General features: G+C 42.1%; 2 protein-coding genes and 1 pseudogene across 2 annotated transcripts; 1 reads left to right on the forward strand and 2 right to left on the reverse strand.

Annotated features, from left to right (window-relative positions):
- The first annotated feature begins 699 nt into the window (after window positions 1-699).
- Window positions 700-3,957, forward strand: LOC147981416 (uncharacterized). The gene is made up of 5 exons (XM_087515958.1): window positions 700-789; window positions 1,231-1,302; window positions 1,954-1,959; window positions 2,424-2,502; window positions 3,031-3,957. Exons 1-5 carry the CDS (start codon window positions 700-702, stop codon window positions 3,165-3,167), a joined length of 384 nt encoding a protein of 127 aa, XP_087372084.1. The 3' UTR covers window positions 3,168-3,957.
- Window positions 3,958-14,151: 10,194 nt separating this feature from the next.
- Window positions 14,152-14,886, reverse strand: LOC147981417 (uncharacterized). The gene has a single exon (XM_087515959.1). It carries the CDS (start codon window positions 14,884-14,886, stop codon window positions 14,152-14,154), a length of 735 nt encoding a protein of 244 aa, XP_087372085.1.
- A 2,004-nt stretch (window positions 14,887-16,890) lies between these two features.
- LOC147981418 (zinc finger BED domain-containing protein RICESLEEPER 2-like) lies at window positions 16,891-17,396 on the reverse strand (annotated as a pseudogene).
- Window positions 17,397-18,168: the final 772 nt, after the last annotated feature.

Raw genomic sequence — 18,168 nt, forward strand, 5'->3', positions numbered from 1 at the left:
GGCAGCAACCTAAACACTTCATACGATTCTGATTCGGAGACCAAGAGATTTTCAGGCGTGCCCAGCAGGTAGTGCAAAAATGGCAGTGGAATATAAAATGTCAAGTCACACAGGAGACACACCAAACATTGTCGTTGTTATTTTAGGACAGTATAACCGAATCTAAACCGAGCTCTCTCACGTCCTTAGCCATTTTGGCCGTCGGATTTCGCGTTTGGATCGTTTCTGGCCGTCCGATCTTTGTTTCAGCGCAGTTTACCTCCTGTGCAGCTACTCCGGCGGAAAAATCCGACTACGCTGGTTGATTGGGCCTAGAGAGGGTAAGCACGGCCCACTGATATCACGCACCCGTCTCACAGCTACTTCGTTCTCGCAGCGCCTCCTCCCCCCGACGTCTCCTCTTCTTTCTGGCGACCTCGACCACCGCCGCCGCCGACCACGACCTCGAGCAGTGGATCTTACTCCTCCGTCCTCGACCTCGAGCGGCGGTAACCATCCTAAATCGCACACGTGCTCTTCACCGTTAAGAGAAATCCATCGACGTCCATCGTGCCTCGCGCGACCTAGGTATTTAGATGACGCGTCGTGTGCGTGGGGAGTGAGGGTGGGGGATTTGTGCGTCCGGGGTTGCGGAGGGGGTTCGATTCGGCAAGGCTGAGGCGTGGGGGCGAGCGGTCGGGCCACTGGACCTGCGCCCACATGCTGCAGGTTATGGCCGGCATCGACGGCGGTGGGGATGCACCAGCAGCGCGGCAGCCTGGGTTGACGCCCATGGAGCTCATCGAGCAGGTGTGTCTCTCTCTTTCTCCTCTGCTCTGATCTAGCCACCCGTGGCAGCGGTTGTCTCCGCCTGTGTGCTGTGCGCTACTCTGTTTTTATCTTGTTCCCGTGGGGATTGGTTACTTGGTTAGTCCTGTTGGTTCTGCGAGCGCGATTCGTTCCTTGATCGCTGGGACGACTGGGGATTCGGTTTCTAGAATCGATGGCCATGTTTACTGCACGATGTAGTAGGACATTGGTAATTTTTGTTTTCGAAGAACACAAATTTTCAGCATCAGTTGTGTTTCTGACTGGATTAAAAAACATATGTACCTCTCTCTCTCTCTCTCTCTCTCTCTCTCTCTCTCTCCGAGCGTTTATTAAAAGTTTCAATGCTTCAGTCAGGTAGTACAAGTGTATGCAAAATATTTCAAGTGTGCTAATGTAGTGGTATTGTGTCCCCCCTTACAGAAGGTGATTACATGTGGAGTTCGGGAAGAGCAGCTGCAGCAGCGGCAGCATCATCAGTACATGCCTGCTCATGTACTTGGAGGAGCAGAAGGAAAATATTTCCAATGTCACGTTGGACATCTTGACAGCAGGCACTGATTTATCCGAGGCAGCAAGTCCACCAAGAAGAACGAAGACGGCAGCATCAGCGACAACAATGCGTACACTCTTTTTTATTTGTTAAGATGGGCTAGATTCCACCCAGTTTTGCTCACATGATTGACTCATTTTTATTTGTTGGATCATGATGCACTAAAAGATGTTCAAAATTGATGGCATGAACACTCTTCTATATTTAAATAGTTGAAATGAGGGATTTTCTACTATAGAGAATCCTGACAGCACAGTCATTAAGGATAATAAAACATGTTATTTAGCAATAATACATAGGCTTGCATAGTAATTAACTGGTCATTTGATTTGTTGATTACATCAACTTTATACAATTCATTCTGCAGAGGGAAAGCAGTACAATAAAGTCTTTTTTAGTACAGCAAAGCAACTCCTTAGTTCTTATCATGTCTACTCACTTGTGGAAATATTTTCTTATGTCATTGCATTTTAATCATTACATAACATTATTACGCCCTACGATCCAAAATACCTTTCATGGTTTTAGTTCCTCCTTTGTTATTTTCTCATCTTATTGTGGTGTTAATTGAGTGTACCATATAAACTTTACAGGTTACTGTAATCTTGTGAAGCAAAGGTAACTGCTTCTGTTGAGTTGTTACAGAATGTCCTATGGAGGAAATCAGCAACAAAGCATACACTATGTCCTAATTCAAACTTGCTTGCAAGATTTCCTAGGAAACCCGATCCCTGTAATTCCAGTGGGATAGATGATTAATTGAACACATATAACTTATAATGTGTGATTTTAAAATAATTGAAGGAGGTTTGGTGAAATTTTAAAAATTGTTGTGACTTATCAACTCTTGTGAAAAATAAGAACTACTCATGCATTATTTTCTAAAACAATATCATGTCATGATTTAGACAATCTCATCTACCGCATTATTCCTTGGTTGCAGGTCAGTAAGATCGTCTTACTTTGATCCCTGGGTTAATGATGTTACTTTCCTAGAAGGTAGATGGAGTTATGACATTAGGCGGTTGACTAGATGGTCACCAATTGTTGATTTGTGTGCCAGGGACCACGCCCGCATCTCTGCTCCAGTCAGTCACATTGTGCTATGATGCGCACATCCTCAAGTCTGGGAAGCGACCCTGGTAACCCAATTACAAGTGCATTTTTTTTAATCCTATCACATGCGCAATCTCATCAGTGGTTAATTTTGCATTATCTGGTTCAAGTGTTTATTGGTCAGCACTGATAATTGGGTTCTTATAAATAAACATATTTGATGATGTCTTCTTAACTCGATCAGCCTCCCTAGATGAAATCAATAAACTGGAGTACTTGAATCTATCTGCCACTTAGCTAGCCCTTGAAACCAGTACGACTACTAGCCAAATACACTCAAATCATAGATCTCTCTACAATATACTGTAACTATCTCACATGATATAGTACTAAAAGACAAAGTTTTTCAATTTTTTACTAAATACTATCAGTTTTTAAAACTCAAGTCATCCTATTGTTGCAAAGTTGTGGGGTATATGTGATAGCTTATGGTTGTTCGAAAAACTAAGACCATGATCTATCCTAAATGTGAGATTTCATTGTGAATTAGTTTGTAGGATTAATTCTTTTGTTCTGCTGCAGCTCACTCTTAAATAATGGCAATTAGTGTCCAGAGCCCTTCGCTGTCAACAAACTGGATGTAGACACTCAGGTGGACGCATCCGCTCAGCCCCAAATTGATATTCTCTTTAATGATTCTCGGTATGTATTTATATCAGCCAGAACATCTTATATGGGTTTCTTCTCATGATATTTGTACCTTACAAAGATTCTGTCTTCATGCTTGAATTTTACCAGGTTCTTTCCTATTTTTACCATTCAATTATTACACAGTTGTTATGCGTATCACATTTGCTGTAAGGTATATATGTTGCTTTCTGTTGGAGAAAACAAATTTGCAGTCTATTGATTGAGTGCATGGCTGTCATGATTTTCCACCGTCATATCCCATTCCTTTATTAGCTATTTGTTGGTAATCTCATGAGTTGATTTGCTCTTTCAAATTTTTCAAGTTACTTCCTAATTTATGGATAACACAGATGAAGTGCGCTTTGACAGATATAACAAGGAAACATCCACGTCTAATTTGTTCTTGATATATTTATATTGGTTTATATCTCGCTGATCATACCATTTTTTATTTGTGATATTAGAATCTTTGCCTTCTCAAACTTACATTTTGTTGGGATTGCATTATGCTCAATGAATTTGATAGAAGTATACCCAGACGATGCTAAACAGGGAAACAAAGTACACTTGGTAAATTTAATTTGCTTTGTCAAGGATATATAGGGCAAAAATTCCTCTTATAGCTCTCCTCCTTGTATTTATTGCAATAAGTTTTTGGTCACCATCTGGAATCTTATTCCAGGATCCATGTTAATCCCATACATTTTTCCTGCTGAGTCTTTGGATGACTGGACTATTACCTCTCCACGAGCCATACATTTTTATTTTTCTGCTGTTTATGTCTTGGTATTAATTAGTTGTAGTCCGTGAACATTGTTGTGTATGCTGTCATATACCAAGCCAATTTGTATCCATGAGCCTTGAGTTTTCCCTTGAATAATATATATGTTTGTCTTTATGCAAATTTAATGTGTTTTATGTGGCATTTATTTACATTTCTTTATCATTTTATCGTATAAATAGACAGGCGTGGCAACGCGCCCCTTCAATTATCTAGTATCCTGGATTTCCAAACCCATTTGAAGTATTGAAGTAGGTTGAAGAAAAGAGACCAAACCTAGGGAAGAGCAGCGCCGTACTACGAAAAGCGATCATACACCCACAAACTCCGTTTTAAAAGTGAAGACTTGTGCTTGCACTACTATCTTGAGCTTTAGGATTGGAGGAATAAGAGAACCAAACATAGGTCCTGTGGAGATACTTGTACCCCCATCTTGTCAATTATCAAATATCAGGATTTGTATCTGTTTCTGTTATCCATCTCATATAGAACTTGTTCTTCCTGTGGTAGGAAATGTTCCCATGGTTTGAAAGGCAAACGTGGTGATTTTGTTAATTACGAAGCTCCAGAAAGATCCTTCCTTTAAGTGTTTTCTGTGCAGGGTGTGTGCGTATCGTTTATGTTCTAGTAGTTGATGCTTTAAAAAAGAACTGAAAGAAACAAGCTGAAACTGTTTGATAAAAAGAAATCATCACGCTGAAATTTGTGAAAAATCCTCCACTCATTCATACCATGTTATCTCTCGAAGGACAATTCAATTGCTCATTTTCGCATATGTTACACAGGAATGTTCATTTTCGATCTATAGACTAATATGCTCACTGTGAATCCATCTTCAGCTACAGAATATAAAATATATGAATTGTCATCGATCGGCTATGTAATCTATTAACAGCTCGTCTTTGATAGAACCTTCATCTAAATCTTTCAGCTCATCTTTGATAGGAATGCAAGATCTATGGACTAGTACTGATTTAATCCATCTTCATCTAAAGAATTTATATAAATTTGTTCGGCGGGATCTGGTATATATTTCATCTCAGAATCTAAAGCCGAAGTAATCCGGCACCTCACGCCGACAAATTGGGCACTTTGACTGTTGATAGAACCACTGTTTGATGCACGGGGTATGGAAGGCATGGGCGTGGAAGCACGGCAGCCTGACGATCTCCTCGTCACCAGTCTCCAAGTCCAAATGGCAAATTGCGCATTCCTGACCGGGTGCCGCGAGAGCTCCTGCAGCAGCGTCGGCCTCTTTGCACACGCGGATTAGGGCCTGTGGATGGCTGAAAACCAAACATACCAGCAGTGACGGCAAGTGGAGGTCGATGTCGAAGCGCAGGGCGTCTCCCTCAAGTCTGCCAATCTTGCGGCCGATCTCATCGGCATAGTCCATTTGCGGGTGATCATGGTCCCCCCAGTTCGCGGGGGCGAGATCGTAGTCGCCGGTAACCGGCCCGTCAGCCAGCATGCGGTGGATGAGGTCGCGGCAGGCCTCGTAGTTCCGGAAGACAGCAGGATCCGCGACCTCTACGCGGTGGTCGAAGGGCGCCCGGTCGTCGAACGAGGAATCGATGCTCCACCCCGCCGGCGAGTTGGCGTGGGTCCCGATCCTGCGCCTCCCATGCGACACAACCACGTCGCCATGGATGTGCAGGGAGCTCGGGAGATGGCACGGCTTGCGGTGGTGGAAGACGCGTAGGAGAACTCTCCCACCACCGTAGACGTGCGTCTCCGTGACCTCCGGCGCGTGCGGCCACGGTGGCAATACCATGGCCCCGGCGCCTTCTCTCTCTCTCTCTATCTATCTATCACTCTCTCTCTCTCTCTCTCCCCTAGTCTCTCCAAGGAACGCGATTTCTTATAGGCGAAGGAAGGAAGGAGGACCGGCTGTAAACTGAAGGAATCTGCTGAGGGTCTCCATCTGGAAATGGAAAGTGGGCCCACTGCCTGTGAGTCTGTGACCGTTGGAAGAGATATGTATGACGAGCTTGAAGACTTTCCCTTTCGCTCCCTGTAATTAATATCGTTGAAGACTGGATACAGTTTAGAGACAAACCAAAAATGGTGAGCTTCAATTTGCTGCCCTAGGGCGTCATAAACTGATGTGCCAAAAACGTAGCGTGAGACGAGGACAGACTGACAGACCAAAAACGACACCTTCAGTCTCCGTCCCTTCAGAATCTTCACAACTGTTGAGCAGGGTTTATCAGATGCTTTCCTACCAACCTCTAGTGCATAGCAGTTACAAGGCAGCTAGTGGCTGTCCCTTCCATTCCAAGTTGCATAGCAATTACCGGGAACCTGAAGCAAAGCATCAGCAGGAGGATGTGCAGCAGATACATGAAACGTGATGATGAGAAGGGAATTTCAGGTGTAACACATGGAATACAAGGCGTATTCTGCTGGAGCTAGGAATCTCAAGTTGGTAAGCCAAATAACTAATCTCCTCGGTGATTGTGTAAGGACCATAGTACTTGGAGGACAGTTTATGCTTTGCTCTTCTGACGACAGATGACTGAACGTATGGGTGCAGCTTAAGGAAAACTCTAGTGTCAACAGTGAGCGAAAGTGCAGTTGTATTTTTGCCTACCTGGGATTTCATGCGACAATGAGCCCAGAATAGATGCTATCTTACTGAATCAACAACCAATGCCCCTTGTAAAAGCCACTCAGTAATGTCCTCTCCCGATCCTGAAAAAAGTATCGCTCCCGTGCGGCTCCTCTAGCTGCACTGGCGCGCTCAACTCCGGCCCCTGCCGGTTCCCTCCCCACCTCCATCCTTCCTTGGCACCGCCAGAGGGCGTGGCCGGGCAAAGCCTGGTTAGCGCCCGCGCTGGTGGGGCTCTCTCGTCCTCTCACATGGTCGACCATCACCAACGGTCGCAAATGTCAGAGATGAAGAATCCCGAGAATTTGGTGTAATGCATTCGGGGATGAAGGGAGGATCGAGCATCACCGACGGTCGAATATATCAGAGAGGGAGTGCCCACCATATACACCACATGAGATAAGAGTTTTCAAGGAAGACTCGACAGACTGAAAGTCAACCCGTGATGAATATTTAGAAGTTTATTCTTTCAATTTTGAACACAGGAGATGTCTGATGATGATAGGATCCTGGAGTGCGATTATTGCCACGATGACCAGGGTTTGTGCGACGAGTATCCTCACCTGCAAAATGACAGGTTTTTCACCTTGAAGCTGGACGAAACCTTTGATGTTTGTACGTTACGCAACGACAAGCATTTCAACATAATTAATATCATCACTTGTGCTTCTTTTGGTCAACGTTTAATTCCTGAATTTTTTTTCAATTCGATTAGTACACCCCGTGCCATGCAAGACCATATGTATTACAGAAGCTCGGTTTCAAAGACTTTGAGAATACGGAGACGAGGAGGGCTCACTTAAGAACTAAACATGGTTATGTGTTTCTGGTTAAGCTGTTCAATATATACAATCACTCCCATTTTGGTTGCTCTAATTGGGAAGCTCTCTGCAAGACATATGGATTTGACGAGGGTATGCAAATAACATTTTATGTTCGTCCCGAAGATGATGATGATAATATCGATATCTGGGTGGATGTGGATATGCCTTCAGTTTTGCCTAAATGTGAGTTTGTCAAACTAATTTGTTAAATTAAGTAACTTATTGTTAATTTTAAAATATTTGGTGTTCATCGGTACTAAACATCTTTATTTATAATTGTCAGCTTATTTCGTATCTTCCAAAAATACTCGGAAGGCTGTAGACAGGACATACTACAGCTATGACTCCGAGCTTAATTGTGAGGAGAAAGGTTATCTTGTCTCATTCATAGATGATGTTGATGCCTTTAAAACCAATCATTTTATCATCCCAAATTTTACTGGATACGTGCCACTAGTGCATAAATTGCGTGATGGTAACTTCATTGCCAAAAACTTGGTAAGATTTTGTTAATGATGTAACTTTATTGCATACATTATTCTTAAGTATATAAACTACATTGCTAACCATATATGTTATTATTACGTTTTCCAATAGAGGCTCCCGAAGGAGGTTGTGCCTTACATGCTGTTTACCGAAGGTTATATGCATATGATTAACTTACGATCAACTCCTTCAAAAGCTTGCTATAATACATACTCAATTTTTTCAAATGATGGAAGGCTCAAAATCAAAGAATGGAGCAAAGTGATGAATGCGCACACGCAACTAATTGGAGACAACATGATTGCGCACAAGCCACAAGTTGGAGATAGGTTTATCTCCATTCTCCATTATGGAGATGGACCGATTTATCTCTTTTATGGTATTTTACCTAGGAGAGATGAGTAGGTCCTAGGTATTAAGAATAATTAGTTAGTGTTGATTATGACAATGATGATGATGAGAAGTTGTTATTATGTGGTACAATGTGTTAGAGTTGATGATGTATTATGATGATAAGTTGTTAATGATATTATTATTATGATGATGATGATGATGATAATGATAATGATGATGATGAGTTATTATATCATTGGATGAAAGAACCGCGGATTAGTTTCAAGTGGATGGATCCAGAGTGACCAAGTCACGCAAATCCATTCACGGTTCTTTCATCCAATGATGTAATAACTCATTACGATGTAAAAACAACCTCTAAATTGCTACTATATGAAAACTTGTATAATGGTGTATGAATACGACATAAAACAGAAAAAAATAGAATAATAAAAGTAGTAGCGCGGATAGAGAGGCGCGCTGCTACTAATTACCAGTAGCGCCTTCTACCAGAAGCGCTACTGCTAAGTAGGTATATCAGTCGCGCGGGCGAACCCATGCTACTGCTATCCTTTAGCTGTAGCGTCGTAGCAGTAGCGCGGTACCCCCGCGCTACTGCTATACCTAAAACCGACGCTACTACTAGGCTTTTCCCTAGTAGTGATACCCTATTATGCTACTGTTTGCCTTAACAATGCTATTGTGTTATTTTGGTTATAGAACTGGTTGGAGAACATAATTGCTTGCTAGTGGATATATACCCTACTAAGCAGGAGGTAGTGAGACAGATGAGGCCAAGATAATGAGAGAGATGTGAGTGAGGGGGAGAGGACTGCTGGGATCTAGATGGGCCTAGCCCATTAGGACAAATAGGCCAGGCCAGCCAATCAGCCTTTTTTATCTAAATAAAAACCATAACAACCGAAAATGAAATGACAAAATACTTAGAAGTTTATAATAAATAATTAGAAAATTAGTGAAAATTTTAAAATAATATACATTACTTAATATAAATAATTCATGTATTTTTTTGGACAAATTAAATGGGACACATAAATATTACATATTTAAATATATTATACTATAGTAAACATGCCCGTGCGTTGCAACGGGTGAGAAAAAAAAATTACTTCTCATACACACTCTCGAGACATCCGTAAATCTCTTCAAATCATGAATGATGCCACATGAAAAAAAAATGATAAGTGACGTTTCACAAAAACATAAAGATGTGATGATTTTTTAAGTGTATTCAAGATGTTTCTAATTTAGACAATATAAATATCTGTCTAGTTCCAGGTATCTCTTTACGGATTTGTTGTCGTTCCTCCTTGGCGGTGCCCAACAAATATTTGTATTACCATGAAAATAACAAACTATATTTTATTAATTAATGATAGCATTTGCATAAGAGCATTATTTTTGCCTCCTTGATATATGTTTTTTTTGTAATCCAAGTCAAGTCTTAATTTGGTTGCAAGCATATTAGACAACTCCATCGAAAACAATCAATTTCCAAGGACATGCATACCAAATGTTCAAGGTTGCATATCAACATTGATATTCTTAAAAAAATTATTATGAAAACAATTTAAAACAATATGAAAATTAAAGTCAAGCCATTGGTTTATGAAAGCTTGTATCAGCAACATTGTATATGTTTTTGTACATCAGAAACATTATATATATATATATACACATTTAATTATTTCCAATTTCATGGTCAACATTTTTCAAAACATATTTATTTTTTATGTCTACTTTTTTATACACATTCTACTTTTGTGTATACATCAGGAACATTTTTTATATATACGTTTAACATTGCCCAAATACATGATAATATTTTTGATAACTTATATTTTTTTATGTCTACTTATGTTCCATACACATTGTATATGTTTGCATACATTTATCTTATACATCAGACTTTTTTTATGCACATTTAACATTTCTTAAGTGCATGATTAACATTTATTTAAGAATGGAAAATTATATTATTATTTTTCTATATGCACTGTACTTTTCTATATGCACGCACGCTAAAGCACCACGTTCAACTAATATCACATGCACGCAGCTACTGTTCTTTCATACCAGTCGTTCAACTTATATCACACGCAACTATTTGCTCTGTGTATATCTCGTATAGCAAGCTGCATATTACCGATGAAAAAAATGTTAAAGCTCCATATAAACTAATTCTCAAACATTACAACCTTTAATTTGTAAAACAAAATAAATCAATTTCATCTGTAAGGTAGACAATCCGCATCTATCTGTTTTGCATCAAAACAAACATGTTTTTCAGTTTCGTAAAACTTTCCACTGGTAAATTAGGAGTATCTGAAATTAAGGGTACATTCTTTTAAAACGGAGGCAATTTTTTTTGTCTCGATCATTAATTAAGCAAAAGAGAATTGCCAAGTTACTTAAAAGAAAACCGGGCTAAAACCATCACAAACTGCCGAGCAGCACACACATCATACCCTACACACCACTCAACTAAGAGGGCCACATCAAGATACACTCTGACGGCATCATTATCACGTCTCCCCAACGGCCGTCATCCCCCCCCCCCCCCCCCATAGTCTCCGAGCAAGCGACTCCGACTTCGACTACGAGAAACCTCGACCCAGCTCTCACCGTAAGGCTGTGTGGAAACATAAGAAGACACGTGCCAGACCCATACACCCGTATCGAAGGTAGCGCAACTCCGACTTTGATGGAGAGCTAGCCCAGAAGGAAAAATATGCATGGTTGGCCCTGCGGAAGACCACCGAACAGAACTCCTACTGTCTGTCATCGTCACCATCGGGGCCCGCCTCCCCAGCTTTGAGTTCACCACAGCAAAACAACCCAAGGTAATACCACACACATTGTTGTGCCTTCGACATCGCTCGTCTCCGCCATCATCGCCAGAGAGGCATCAATGCCTAGCTCCAAGGACGAAGTCCTCACGAGGGAAAATGACTCCAGGCACCGCCATCATCCGATTCCACTGGATTAGGGGTTTTCCCCGGAGATGGATCCATGCAGGAGGGGTGCGGCAGCACAACAGCGATGCCTCCAAGAAGGTCTACGACGACCATAGCGGCTGCCATCACCGGTCATAGGCCCAAGGCCAAGACAAAGTCTTCATACAAGCTCACAACACACCCAACCTACACCGGCTTTGATAAGTCAACCAAGCACCACCACCACGAAGAATCAGCTTGCCAACATAGAAGCCCACCAACGCAGCATACAACTACACCTTGCAGAGGTCGCTGGTGGTCACCAACCAGCATCGCCTGCCAAGTCCGCGACCGTCGATCGAAAGCGGGACATCGAACGTAGCCCGAGCCTCTGAGCCATATCGAGAACCATGCCGGCAGGACCAGAGACATGCCACCTGAGGCCAAGAACCACCTCGGTTCATGGCTGTAGCCATGCGCTAGACACGCCTTCATGCACCACGCACAACACAACACACGCATCGGAGGACGGAGACACCAGATCCGGCAGACCCTACAATCCTACATGGTAACCTATGTGGGGAACCGGTCTTATTTCCATGTTTTGCCCTATCAATGGTACCAACAATAATCTAACCATTGGTAGACAGAGCTCTCTGACAACATATATTTGTGATTGTAAGGGGACAAAAATGTGTGTACAGATCAATGTAAAGACACAAATGCACATGTCGAGCATGACCAATATGTGGTTTGCGACCAAAGCATGACAAATGACTATTCAGAAGGGAAAAGTAAACAAGAAAGGACATGCTCCCTCGAAGAAGGCTTGTGATGCCTTGCACTAGTTGCAGTGCTCCTCCTTCTAGGGTTGTTATTTGTTTGCAAATATTCCAGGCAGAAATAGTAGCCACTTATAGATCTCCCTGGAATTCCACTTTTGCAAGAGAAACCAAATCAATCTGATTCAGATTAAGACACCAAGAGATTGTTCCGGGCAGTGGCAGATAAAATGTTTGTTGAGTCACCTAGGAGACGCACCATATCATTGCTGATATTATAAAAATTTTATTTTAACGTACAACTTTTGTTTATAGGTCAGCTAATAAGAGACATTTGATCTTTTGCTTCATTACTATCTTGAATTTCTAAAATACAAGGGTTCAAGCAAATTTGGTAGGACACTTAACTCTAACAAGGCTAGAAATAAGACCTACTAACGCTAATGCGCGAAGCAGAGAGCGATATCGTAGTGACAAAAGTGACCTAATCTCACTAACTAACGCGGCAACCTAGAAGCAAAAGATCTTCCATGGTGTGTTCAATTCATGCAGCTCTAGTTTGCAGCAAACCTTAAAATAGAATATTATTCCTTCTGTCAAAATGTTCCAGGCAGCATTATTAAACACTAATCATACTAGTTCTCCACGGAAGCCCAGTTTAGCAAGAGAAACCAAATCAATCCGATTCCAATTTGGAGACTAAGAGATGTTGAGGCGTTCCCATCAAGTAATGCTAAAGGGGCAGTGGAAAACAAGATGTTACTTGAGTCACGGAAGCGACACGCTAAAACATTGCTGATATTATAATTTCTCTGTTTCCACACAACCCTATATTTTAGCTGGTCAGATAATAAGATCAACAGAAATATCTTTTCCTTCATTTCTATCTTGGATTTCCAAATCCATTTAAAGGGTTGAAGCAGATTTGGTAGCACACATAACTCTAATGAGGGAACAGAAGGACACCTGCTAGCGCTAATGAGGGAAGGAGAGAACGACTTCGTAGTATGAAAACTAGCAGACACTCACAAACCAACGCAACACTCTAGATCTTAGAAGCAAAGGATCTGTCTTGCTGCTTTCTCTCCAAGCAGCTCTAGTTAGCAGCACAATGAAATAGAAGATTATAATTTCTTTCTAAATATTCCTGGCAGGAATACAAGCACGTACGCCACATAATAGATCTGCATGGAGTCCCACTTTAGCCACAGAAGCCGAACCAATCCGATTCCGACTCGGAGACCAAGAGATGTTGAGGTGTGCCCACGCCAAACACATGTGTAGTGCTAAATTGATGGTGGAAGCTAAACTGTTACTTGAGTCACACAGGAGACACGCCAAAATCATTGTGCCTTTGTTTTAACACGTCCATTATCTTGGACTTTCAAATCCATTTGAAAGATTCAAGCACATTGGTTAGCATACTCACAAACTACTGTAAAGGATACATTACTCAAAACGAAGTAAGAAAAGAGACCTGCTAGCGTTAATCTAATTAGGGAAGGAAAGAGGGACCTCATACTACGACTCCGTTTTTAACAGTAAAGGCTTGTGCTTGCACTCTCTTTAGCTTTAGGATAGGAGGAATAAGAAAACCAATTATAGGTGCCGTGCAGATATCAAATGTTAGGTTTCGTATCTCGTATCCATCTCGTACAGAACTTATTCTTCCTGTGGTATGAGACGCTCCCATGGTTTGCAAGGCAAATGTGTGGTGATTTTTTTAATCACGAAGCTCCACAATGCACCATCGTTAATGTGTTGTCTGTGCAGAGTGTTGTAGTTGTGTGTATCGTCTATGTTCTACTTGATGCTTTTAAAAACGAATTGAAAGAATAAATTGAAATTTTTTGATAAAAAAATTATCAATGAAATTTGTGACAAGCCCTCCAAATCATGGTATCGCTCGAAAGCCAACTCAATTGCTCATTTTCAGATATGTCATACATGAAATGTTCATATTCGATCTACAGACATCAGCTACAGAACCCTCATGCTCACTGAATCCATGTTCAGCTACAGAATACAAAATATATGAATTGTTCATCAGCTATATATGTAATCTATCAACAGCTCCTCTTCGATAAAACCTTCATCTAAAGCCTTGAGCACATCTTTGATAGGACTGCAAGATCTATATATGCACTACTGCTCATTGAATCCATCTTCATCTAAAGAATATAGTATGAATTTGTTGGCTACCTAATAATTGATTAACAGCGGCTTATCTTTGGATCCGCTCGAGATCTATTTCATCTCAGAATCAAACCTTCAAAATTCGAAGTAATCCACCATCTCACGCCGGCAAATTGGGCAGTTTGACTCTTGATAGAACCACCCTTTGATGCACGGGATGTGGAAGACGTGGGTGTGGAAGCACGGCAGCCTCACGATCTCCTCGTCACCAGTCTCCAACTCCAAATGGCAAATCGCGCATTCCTGACCGGGTGCCGCCAGAGCTCCTGCGGCAGCGTCGGCCTCTTTGCAGGCGCGGATTAGGGCCTGTGGATGGCTGTAAACCAAACATACCAGCAGTGACGGCACGTGGGTGTCGATGTCGAAGCGCGAGACGTCGCCTTCAAGGTCAAGTCTATCGATCTTGCGGCCGATCTCATCGACGAAGTCCATTTGCGGGTGAAGATGGTCGCCCCAGTTCCCAGGGGCGAGGTCGTAGTCGCCGGTCACTGGCCCGTCGGCGAGCATGCCGTGGATGAGGTCGCGGCAGGCCTCGTAGTTCCGGAAGACGGCAGGGTCCGCGACCTCGACTTGGTGGTCGAACGGCTCCCGGTCGTCGAACGAGGCGTCGATGCCCCACCCCACCGGCGAGTTGGCGTGGGCACCGATCCTGCGCGTCCCGTGGGACACAACCACGTCGCCGTGGATGCGAAGGGTGCTCGGGAGATTTCTCGGAGAGAGGTGGCCGGCGACGCGATGGAGAACTCTACCGGAGCTGTAGACGTGCGTCTCCGTGACCTCCGCCGCGTGCGGCCACGGTGGCAACACCATGGCCCCGCCGCCTGCTCTCTCTCTCTCTCTCTCTCTCTCGCTCGCTCTCTCTCTCTCACAGCAGGAAACGAATTGAGCTCTGCAGCATGGCGGATCGGACGCGACGCGAATTCTTATAGGCTGTAAACCAATGGAAACAGAAACACGAGCTTCAAGACTTTCCCTTTTGCTAGCCTATAATTAATGTCGGTGAAGACTGGATACAGTGTAGAGACAAACCAAAAATGGTATGCTTTAATTTGCTGCCCGAGGAAGTCATAAACTGATGTGCAGCCCATCGTTAGCGTCAGGCGAGGGCAGACTGACAGACCAAGAAGGACACCCTTCAGTCTCCTGTTCTTCAGCATATCTTCACAAGTGTGTGTTCAGCCTAGTGCACGCTGAGATAAACACCTCCCCTTGCTGTCAGCGCTCCCGAGACATCCACATTGATTTTTAAGCAACCAGGTGGGCGTTTGGTGGAGCTCAGTTGGGCCGTAGCCAGAGCTTCACCTCATCGCACTCTTTCCGCGAATACACAAATTTGCGTATATTCAATGATAGAAATAATTAGAATGAATACGAAAAGGGTACAACACATGGCACGACTGTAAGAAGAGGTGAACATGGTGCCGGAAGCTAAACCTCGACATGAGCCGAGCCGAGCTAGCAGAACTCGGGCCGAGCCAGCCATTAGCTCGCCTCTCACGAGCAAAGCCAGGTGGAGCTAACTGCTCAGGCCAGCCTCATTCCCAGGCTCGGCCCGAGCTTTGTGCTGGCTTGGCCCAACTCGGCCAGCTCATGTGCATGGACAGTGCATTGCACATCAGCTACAGATAACTACTGCTAAGTCCTACAAGCAACTCTTTTCACTGAGAGATGAAAAAAATGCAGCAAATGACTTGATCAATGGCTCACTGAAATTTTGACATCATCAACATTGAAATTTGACAGCTAGTACACCAAAAAAAATTGTACAACAAGTACACTAAAATTCAGACACCATCAAGCCATCAACACTGAAACTTTGACAACAAATACACCAAAAAATTGTACATAGCAAGGACACTGAAATTTGGATGGAGCCAACACTGAAATTTTAGACATCAAATGCACCCAAGTTTGGTCAACAAAACACTAAAATACTTAAGATGAACATAAACCATTCATAAGTTTAGCAAAATAAGACGACATACATATGTAACATCCATAGTTAAAAGTTCAATTACAAAATAAACATAAAGTACCCATAGTCCAAAGTTGAGAAGTTGACATATGTCACATCCAAATTTCAATGGCAACATAAACAATGCAAGAGTTATCCATCATTTAATGGTGACGACCAACATAGATCCATTGCTTGATTTACTTCCATCTGGAAAGTTGACAATGGCATCTTGATAGTCTCCCCCCTCCAATGTAGCCTACAAGGAACAATAGCTATATAGTAAATGAAAAAGCCTACAAGTAACAATAGTTGTAGTGAACTAAAAAAATCCTAGAAGTAATATACTTACTAGTAGTTGCAATCTGCCACACTTTTAGGCAATTTGACCTTCCCCACATCCTCATCGTCTTTGTCTTCTTCCACATCCTTGTTTTGTGTAGGTTAGACATGAAAATTTTAATTTATGACAATAACATGATGAATATTGAAATCATATGACATCGACATAGATTGAAATATACCAACACATTTAAGTCTTTGTGGGCACCCTTGATATAACTTCCACCACAGGCCAATGCCTTCACCAAGTAAGGTTTTAGAGAGCTCCTATAATCATCTAGAATTCTTCCACTCGTGCAAAAAGTGGATTCCGAAGACACCGAGCTAGCTGGGATAGTTGAGAACCATCTCGCCATATTTGTCACCACTCTAGCAGGTTGAAGTTGGCACCCGTAGCCTCATTTGCATCATCCATATAGTTTCTCAACTCATTTTTACACCATTTTGTAAAAGTGGATGAGAAGTACGAGAGAAACTCATAATCTGCGGGTGGCAACTAAGGATACTTTCATTGAGGTTCAGCTTTGCCTCTTTTGGGAATCAAATTTCTCATACAACTTGTCCAAATCTTTCTTGAAATCAAACAACTCAGTTTCAGCCTTATCCCCATCATAGATCTGCCCAAACCACCACTCCACATACTTCATCTTGTACCTTGGATCCAGGAAGGTGGCAAGAACCATGACACTGTTTGGTTCTTCACAATATTTGTTAAACTTGTCCATCGTATCATGTCCCATAACATTGTAATTTTTTTGCGGGTGATAACATTGTAAGTTTTTGTCCTTATGAACCATGGCTTTTCTCTAAGTAATTTTGATACTGACAATGTGGGGATAAAATATGTTTGTGGTGGGATATGATTGACCTGAAAAGTCCATAGTCACTCTAGCAAAAGCAAACAACAATGGCTCAATAAGCTAAAACACCCCCATTCTTTGTTTGTAGGCTTCCACTTGTAGTTGTCATCTGAATTAGCATAAGACACCAATGCTTGCCTATATGGTCAGCCAATTTTCAGCATCTTGTAAGTCAAACTCCACCTTGTGCAAACAACTAGGGTCAAATGCCATCCAATTTCAAGGCCTAAACTTCTGTAAATCTCAACAAATTTGTGCAACCGGGCAAGGGATTTCTCGAAGTACTTCATTGTATCCCTTTGATTCATTACAAAGGTTTTCATGCATATTGTCCCATCCTGCACTAAATTTGACAATGTGAGCACAACACTGGACATGAAAATATTTGGCTTCAAAGTCTGTCCCTCTTCAAATAGAAAAATATTGCCTTCAAATCTTCAACAACCCCGACATTGTTTGATGTATTGTCTAGTGTGATGTATACTATATTGTTTTGTATCATCCATTCAGTCACACAAACATACAACACAACAACAATGATGTTTCCGCTTTAGGGGGATATAACTGCATGATGGTGAGCACATGAGTCTGTATTCTCCAATGTTTATCTATATAGTGTTCCACTACACACTACACACATATAAGATATGGTTTGCTTACATGTCCACATATCTCTAGTGATACTAATATGGTTCACATTCTTCAAGGTTTCCTTAAGTATTTCCCTCTCTTTCTTTAAAACGTCAAGCACTGAACTCTTATTGCCTTCTTCCCAATGGCTTAATATAGTGGGTTTGAGTACTTCATCACAATATTGAACCACTCATGTCCCACCATCCTGAATGAGTAGTTATGGACGACCACCATTTTTGCAACCAACTCCTTCTTAGTGATCTGGTGGCTACTACTGCTTATAGTCTACTACTAAGTGCTAAC

Source organism: Triticum urartu, chromosome 3A (genome assembly GCF_056163025.1).
Source record: "Triticum urartu cultivar PI428250 chromosome 3A, HENAU_Tu73, whole genome shotgun sequence".
Classification (NCBI taxonomy): domain Eukaryota; kingdom Viridiplantae; phylum Streptophyta; class Magnoliopsida; order Poales; family Poaceae; genus Triticum; species Triticum urartu.